The 7,863-nt window shown below is 38.6% G+C and overlaps 1 protein-coding gene across 6 annotated transcripts; it reads left to right on the top strand.

Annotated features, from left to right (window-relative positions):
- The first annotated feature begins 1,047 nt into the window (after window positions 1-1,047).
- Window positions 1,048-7,732, top strand: meiob (meiosis specific with OB-fold). Of its 6 annotated transcripts, none has more exons than XM_086195316.1 (14): window positions 1,048-1,159; window positions 1,409-1,531; window positions 1,773-1,830; window positions 1,977-2,108; window positions 2,214-2,286; window positions 2,508-2,631; window positions 5,045-5,145; window positions 5,325-5,377; window positions 5,563-5,658; window positions 5,847-5,933; window positions 6,464-6,608; window positions 6,695-6,881; window positions 7,038-7,124; window positions 7,209-7,732. In XM_086195316.1, exons 2-14 carry the CDS (start codon window positions 1,475-1,477, stop codon window positions 7,320-7,322), a joined length of 1,314 nt encoding a protein of 437 aa, XP_086051442.1. In that variant the 5' UTR covers window positions 1,048-1,159; window positions 1,409-1,474; the 3' UTR covers window positions 7,323-7,732. The 6 variants fall into 6 exon arrangements, with proteins under 6 accessions (XP_086051442.1, XP_086051438.1, XP_086051443.1 ...); XM_086195312.1 differs by having other exon boundaries at window positions 1,049-1,159; window positions 2,436-2,631; window positions 7,209-7,729; XM_086195314.1 differs by having other exon boundaries at window positions 1,116-1,159; window positions 1,413-1,531; window positions 2,436-2,631; window positions 7,209-7,729.
- The last annotated feature ends 131 nt before the right edge of the window (window positions 7,733-7,863 follow it).

Here is a 7,863-nt window from a genome sequence, read left to right as displayed (position 1 = left end):
TTACTGTCACACTTTTTGATTCTTGCTTAGGTGTGTAAGACAGCTTTGTGTTGTCAAAACAAACCAGAAAACTGTGAGATTCACCTGCCAGCGTAGTTGTCTGGAAACGAACTGTGTCCGTGAAAGATGTCTTAGATGGATTATCAAGGCAAAATCTGTGTGTTCAAATGAAAGACTCCAACAGATATTGTGTGTGTGTGTGTGCGTGTGTCTGTGTGTGTGTGTGTATAGCTTGAATGCGTCCATCAGTTGTAGATTTCACTGTGCGGCATAAAGTCCACCCCTACATCAGGTGAACAAGCCTCTCTTTTCAGACAACCGTGTTTTGCCATAAAGACTGTAACCTTGAGGTAGTAAACACACGAGGACTCAATAAAGTGCTCATTTGAAATTACAGCATGGTCACGCTCCAAGTATTTTGTCTAAATTAGTAGGCCTGTAGGTCATTTTATTTCTTTTTACAAGGATATTTTTATGGAGGAAAAAAATATTAATGATGTGATAATAGGCCCTTTCATATATAGCTGTGTAAAGAAATAGAGCAAAATACAGTAGAGCTAAACCTTTAAGCATGTTGCCTTCATGTGCTTCTCATAAATATAATAGTCTAATAAATGTATTGCTGCATGGTTAAACACAGCATGTATTGTGAAATAATAGGATATTGTCCACTGACAGTAGTCTTTATTGTGGGATACAACTGACGAAATATTGCAAATTGTTTTTTGGTTTTTTTTTTCTCCAGTGTATTAATTTAGGTCTTTAGGATATGAACCACTTGAGCTACTTCCTGACTCAATATTAACAAAAGACCATATGGAAATATTTTTGCATCTAACCTTCTTGATGGCTTGGAGCAACGTTCAATGTAGCGACTGTTAGTTTTTGGTGGAGGAATGTTATGGCTACTGGCTTAATGAAGATTTAGAAAGCTATTTTTATATATATGTGTATCAAGTATGTCTCCATTTAACTTGTTTCGACAGTTTGTTAGCATGTAACGTTACACGGTGCAGTATGTTTTAATCACAAAATTCACCTACTTTGAATGACCCAAACCACTGAAATTTCTTCTTAATCGTCTTGACATTTCCTATGTTGCCTGAAGGCAGCAGGCATGAAACGGTTTTACCGCGAATATCATCCAGTGACTAGTGTGGTAAGGACACACATGCAAATAACGAATTAAAACAATGAATATGAATATGTTTTAAGTACCGACTTAGGTAAGCTGTTTACTGTTGGACCTAGCTAACCAGAGAGAACTCTCTTGTGACATTAAACTTTACTAGTTGCTAACGCTAACAAGATACTATCAACTATCATCTGGGTTTGTTAGCAAAGGTGCAAAGCTAGGTATCTGCAAATGAAAGAATAGGGAAACTGCTTTTGCTTTTTTCTGTCTCAGCTAGATAGAGAGTCTGTACATTGAACGTCCCAAAACTGGACTGGACTGTAATTGTCATCAGTAAAAATGGCTGCCCAAACTTATATCGCAATTTCTGAGCTTCATCCCAACTTTTCTCATCCTGTAAGTAAAAACATTTTCACCTTATTGCAGTAATTTTATATCTCTCGCCTCTTGTCTGGAGATAAAGCTATATGGCCAGGAATAATTTCCTTGGTGTAGTTGTAACTTTATAGTGGTGGAACCAGGAATTATGGATATTTGAGCGCCTGTTTGTCTCCTTTATTTGGCAAGTGATGAACCGCTTGAATTCCACCATTATAACAAGTCTGCACACTATCATAATCCTTGTGAATTTTTGTAGAAGGTGGTCGGCATCATCATTGGAAAAACAGATATCAAAAGCTTCCCTGACAGAAAAAGTTCGTATCAACTTCCATTTTACATGAATTCACCTAAACTGTTGCTTTTGGTCAGATTCCTTTATCTGCACTGTACCTCAGCACATTGTACACCAGCCCCCTCTTCTGGAGAAAAGAGGAACATCGAACTATATTTTCTATTTCAGATGCTGGGATGGACAGATTCACTTTTGGCTTCACCATTAGGGACTCGCCTGAATTCTTTATCAATGTGACAGCCTGGGGAAATGATGGGTACATCAATGGGCTCTCAAACAGCTTAACTGTTGGAGATTGTGGTGAGGATGACATACATATACATATATACATATATATACTAAAGCTTTGATAATGATAAGTACAGTTTTCATCTAAAATTATCATTAACTTTTAATTTTTTCCAGTTACAATTGACAATGCTCTGGTAACCAACAAGGACCCTGAAAAAGGGGAGAGATTCTGTCCCACAACACCAAGGTAACAAATAGGTTCACCACATACATGCGAGCCTGTAATGTTTTTAGACAGTCAGGGAGGATTTTGTGTTGCGTATATTATGATGTTACAGGGTTTAAAACTTCAAGACTTGCTGATTCATAGAACTTGTACAGTATATGCTGTCTCAGTTTCTACAGGCTGCTGGTCACAGAGGCACATTCTCAGGTGTATCTGTGTGCTGACATGGACACCACCAACAGGTTGGTGCCGCTGATCCACTTGCCAGTAAAGGACTCCAGTGACTTCTACTCTCTGGGAGACATAGTGGCCAATGGGCAGACGCTGGATGGCACCGTGATAAATATACTTGCTGCTGTGAAATTGGTATGGCACCTAAAAACCACAGGCTTTTACTGTTAAGTATGAATTCTCTTTTGGATACTCTAAAATCTTTACACATCAGCCATTGTTGAGCATTCCCTGTTATATTTTTGCCGCACTAGAATGGCTTTAAGGGCCGAGATGTTTTGTTTTTCAGTCTGCTACTTCGTTCCAGGCTTAAGTATCAACACCTAGATTAACTGCCGGAGCAATTGTACTGAAATATGTGTTGTCAGGATTAACTGTGACAACATCAACATTTTAACCAAAGGCCGACTTTTAAACTTTCCAGTATTTTGGAGTATGATCAAAGAACAACAAACAAAAACAACAAATGACTAAATGAATTCCTCAATAGTTACTGTTAATGCGCTGACAGCATTTTGCCTGCTGTTACCAGTGAACTCACAGAGCTGTAGGTAAACCTTCACACTGTGTTTTACACAGTTTTGTACAACTTCCATCCATCTTCTACCATATCTGAAGTTCGAATGGAACTTATATTTCCAAGAATGACTTTCTGCGTTCATTTTTGTGGCTACAGTGGACAACAAGGCATCTGTAAAGACTCTTTAAAATTTCAGGCCCTCATAAAAAGAAGCAAGATTATTCACTACGGGACAGTTGTGGGGATGGATGATATTGGCCAGATATTTTTCATGTCTCTTCTTTGTTTGCAATTAACGGATAATGAGGAAACAAACCTAACTGTATGGTTTATCGACTTTATAAAACGGTTAGGAAAATAAACAAATGTTTCATAAATCGATCATGTTTACAGTGTCTTTCAGGATGTATTAAATAAGAATCTCATATAAACTTCCCCCCGCGTTTGTTAATTGTTAAATGCGGGTATTGAATTGTGCAATAGAGAGATTACACAGGTTAAATTTTGTTTGTCTGGGAGTGGTTGTCCCAGTAAAGATAATGACAAACATGGACAAAAAAAACATTTGCCTTGCACAAGCAGACATATTTGAACACATAAATAAAAAAAGGATGAAAAAGTTTGGATGTGTAAAATACAAATTGCAAGAAAGAAAAAAATTCAAGAAACTAAAATGAAAAATGATTTTAAATAAACAAGACAAATTGCAGTAAAAATGGAATAAACTTGTTTTATAAAGAAAATATTGATATCAGTAAATATCAGCGCAGTAAATTGTGTATGTGTATGAATATCAGATATCCACACCTAATCTACACATCTCTCCATAGTGGTTAGACAGATTGTTTAGAGCAAAACACCGGGACAAAGTTGTTCCTAGAGACTGAATAGTGGTGTGCTGGAAAGTCTGTTTGTGGTTACTTTGTCCGTGGTGGGCCTCATAGTATATGTAAACACAACTGTGCTCAAAAATCAAAACAATGGATTCTGAATAGGTGGCATGGTGGTGCAGTGGTTAGCCCTGTCACCTCACAGCAAGAAGGTTCCTGGTTCGAGTCCCAGCTTGGGCACGGGATCTTTCTGTGTGGTGTTTGCATGGGTTCTCCATCTGGAACTCTGGCTTCCTCCCACAGTCCAAAGACATCAAGAGAGGACGAGGCTGATTGATACTCTAAATTGACTGTAGGTGTGACTGTGAGTGTGAATGGTTGTCTGTCTCTATGTGTTGGCCCTGTGATGGACTGGTGACCTGTCCAGGGTGAACCCCGCCTCTGTCCGTAGCCGCTGGGATAGGAATAAGCGGAAGAAAATGGATGGATGGAAGGATGGATTCTGAATAAGAATGAGTGGTAAAATTACCTGCAGGGTCATCATGTAGAAACTGACCAACTATTGCAGACTAAAATGTTTTGGATGTTGTTGATTTTTGACAGGTTTAATCCATAAAGAAAATAAGAGGGAAATTTCATAAATTCACAGAGAAACTCAAGTAAAATATACCTTGGTTTATTTTGTAATACACCCAGAGAGTATTTGCCAACATTTTCATGTACGTATTGGAATAAATTGTGGTTTTCCAGTTTATTTTTCCTCCTCTGTAAGCTCAACTATAGTGTAAAATAGCCAACATTAACAAGGGGGAAAGGTTTTGAAAAGAGGTTCAATGTAAATTCAGTTGTGGAAAAGTCATGGCTTCTGTCACTGAGGCTGTGGTGGGTGCTTGATAAGCACACACGCGTAGATGTTCAGCAAACATTTATTGGGTTAAAAGAAGTTTGAGACTCAATCATATCAAAGTTGCTACATTTATTTGACACATAACTTGGAAATTGCCTAATAAACTAGATTGTGTCTATTTTCTCTGTTTGGTCATGTGGTGATTGGCCTGTTTGCTTGGAGCACCATAATGGGTTCAGAGTTCAAACAGAGGCCAGATCTTGCAATTAATGGCTTTTTTTTTTCTTTTTTTTTTTAGGAGGGGAAGATGTTATGATAGAAACTGTAGATGATTGCTGTTTACATTTTCAGATTGGAGAGCCGAAGCAGTTCACCACTTCAGATGGACGCAGAGGACAGAGGCTGGAAGTGAAGCTCTTTGATGATTTGGTCCCTTCCTTCCCCCTTGTCTGGTGTGTCATGGTTCTTAATTCAGAAGATGAATAAAGATGTATTACTTTTTGCTGTATTTGTGCCATATTCCATCTTTTGGTTAACTCCAATTTACTTTGGTGACATCGAGCTTTGTATTAAATCAGTGCACTGCATGTGTATTTGATTTTCAACTCCCTGACCTCTGTTTCACTCACAGCTGGGACAGAGAAGCCATTCAGCTCATGCAAACTCTGATACCCACGGGGACGGGTAGGTGAACAGCTGCTACTCATTCTCAGCCACAAAATGAATCTATTTAACTGTTATTCCTGCCTGTCATGTGCTGTTAACATACTCTACTGAAAAGCAACATGAATGAGGATATTTGAGACGAAACGTTGTGTTTATGTTTAAGAAAACTCACTGTTGTTTTAACTTTTATTCTCCATTCAAAGTGCTCTTCATAGCGGATGCAAAGATTGGCTATGACAGCTTTCGCAATGGCATGACCGCAACTGTTAACTCGAAAACCATTATCACTGTCAATCCTGGTAAGGAAGTCACAGGAACACTCATGGAAACTCAGGAGCAGATTGTGTAATTAATCAAAACCAAAGCTGAAAGAGTGTTTTGATGAAAGTGAATCAACCAGCCAGGGTGGGAATAATCCCATCTCCCTGCTGTTAATGTAGAGAGACAGTCCTTGTTGTTGTCTAAGTCAATTATAATTTGCTGTCAGACACCAGGGAGGCCAGCCTGCTGTCCAGATATGCTAAAGAGGCATTTGAATCTGGTGCCCTGGAACAAGATGAAAAGCCAGAAGATGGTAAGCTATACTGTGTATATGTATGTGTGTGTGTGTGTGTGTGTGTGTGTGTGTGTGTGTGTGTGTGTGTGTGTGTGTGTGTATGTATGTATATATATATACATACATACATACATACATACACACACATTAATGTCAAATTCTAATTGCGGAACCGTAGAGCAACTGTGATATAACTCAGTGATCCAGTTTTCTTCTTGTTCTGCTTTAAAGCATTTTGCTTATAGCATATGATGATGATGACACTGCATACTTTGGAAAAAAAAATGTAAAAGAATGCATATTTTTGAAGTGTATAATGGATTTTTGACAAAATTGAATGAGTTCTTCCTTGGCCCATATTACACCCCTCCTTTAATTTTTGGGAAATTCAAGCCTGTCAAAAACAGACCACTGAAAACATTACAGCCTCATCTGAGGCTTTACCTCTGAGTTATTAGATTATCCCCATGACAAAAGCACTTGTCTGCCCACTATCAATGAGCAAAAAGTTTGCAGACTGAATCAAAGAGGTGTTCTTGATCATTCAGTGGATTCCATCACGGATGTGTACACTGTGAGTCAACTAAAGCGGAAGGCTCGGGAGACTCCGGATGCTTTCTTTGGCATCACATACAGCTTTATCTCCAAGCTTGATCTCGATTCTTCTGTTTCAAAAGTCATCACAACACGATGGTACGTTCACACAAGCAGATATGCTGCATCTTCCTGCTGTTGTGTTCTACTCTAAGCTTTGGAACGTGTTCTCTGGTCTGTCTCAGCTCTAGGTGTAAGTTCCTGGTGATGGAGGACATGCAGAGCTGCTCCAACCAGCTCTGTCCAGGGAGGGATCAAACATTTTCAGCCACCACAAGCTTTGACCTCCTTGTTGACTTAACAGACCACACAGGCACTTTGCACGCTTGCACCCTCAGAAGCCCAGTGGCTGAGAAGACACTTGGCTGCACTGTTAGTATTTCTCTAAAGATTTCTCTGAATCATAACAATCAGTGGTAGTAGCTCATATGGGGAGTGATTAATGAAAACAACACTGCTGGTAGCAGTAAGTTAATTTTTGTCATTTCACATAATTTGAAAATAGCATTTCATGTACTTGTGTTGCAGATAGAAGAGTTCACCAGTTTGACTGATGATGAACGGATTGCAATGAAGTGGAAATTTCTTCTGGAGAGATGCAAAGTACATATTAAGGTACAGTAAATCAGATATCCCCTCTTTACCACTGTAAACACATATTACACAACTTTAAAAAATAAATGTGGCATGATGTTCTAGATCCTCCCCTCTGCTAAGATGAAGAGCAGGGTCAGAGGGACAGTCCTGGCCTGCTCACCAGCTGACCCAGGGGAGGTGAAACAGCACATGTCTGTCCTGCTGCAGCGAGTGTGATCAGCACGTATACCCACAATGCTGGAAAGTAAATCTATTGGAGTTTAGCATGTTCAGTTTCTAAAAAAAGAGTTCGAATTGCAGATGGTATTCTAATTGGTAGTGTTCTGTTTTCTGGTCGCATCTCTGTTTTCTCCCCAGTATTTAATATAATTTATCAAAATGTGCATAACTTGAGAATTTAAACTGTATTAAATCTAAATTATTAATGTATTTATCAATGAACTAACTTATGTATAATAAAGTTTCATTTATCAAACAAAGGTGGTCTCTCCTATAACAGGATCTCTCATATAACACTTGATAGCTCAAGTTAAACACTTACTGAACCACATAGTGTCAAGTAGTCATTCAGCTAACTTAAATGTGATTTAATTAAGTAAATTTGGGATCCGTCTAATATTTTTGCACTTGTGCAACACAATGTCTGCACATGGCACATCATTATGTTTCAGTTTTGGTCCTTGGAAGAGAAAAAACTTGGGCACCCCTGGTTTAATAAAAACCTCTGCAAACCTACACGAAGCAGTAGTTCTTTTAT

The sequence above is a fragment of the Aulostomus chinensis genome, chromosome 23 (assembly GCF_037954235.1).
Source record: "Aulostomus chinensis isolate RoL2024-O1b breed Wild chromosome 23, RoL_Achi_v1.0, whole genome shotgun sequence".
NCBI lineage: Eukaryota > Metazoa > Chordata > Actinopteri > Syngnathiformes > Aulostomidae > Aulostomus > Aulostomus chinensis.
Note: the sequence above shows the minus strand (reverse complement) of the source record. Positions and strands in the feature narration are given on the sequence as shown.

Coding starts and splice junctions, on each gene's coding strand:
- meiob (XM_086195315.1), top strand. CDS start 1,475: ATGGCTGCCCAAACTTATATCGCAATTTCTGAGCTTCATCCCAACTTT. Junction 1,831..1,976: donor AAGCTTCCCTGACAGAAAAA/GTTCGTATCAAC, acceptor TTTCTATTTCAG/ATGCTGGGATGGACAGATTC. Junction 5,378..5,562: donor TCTGATACCCACGGGGACGG/GTAGGTGAACAG, acceptor CTCCATTCAAAG/TGCTCTTCATAGCGGATGCA.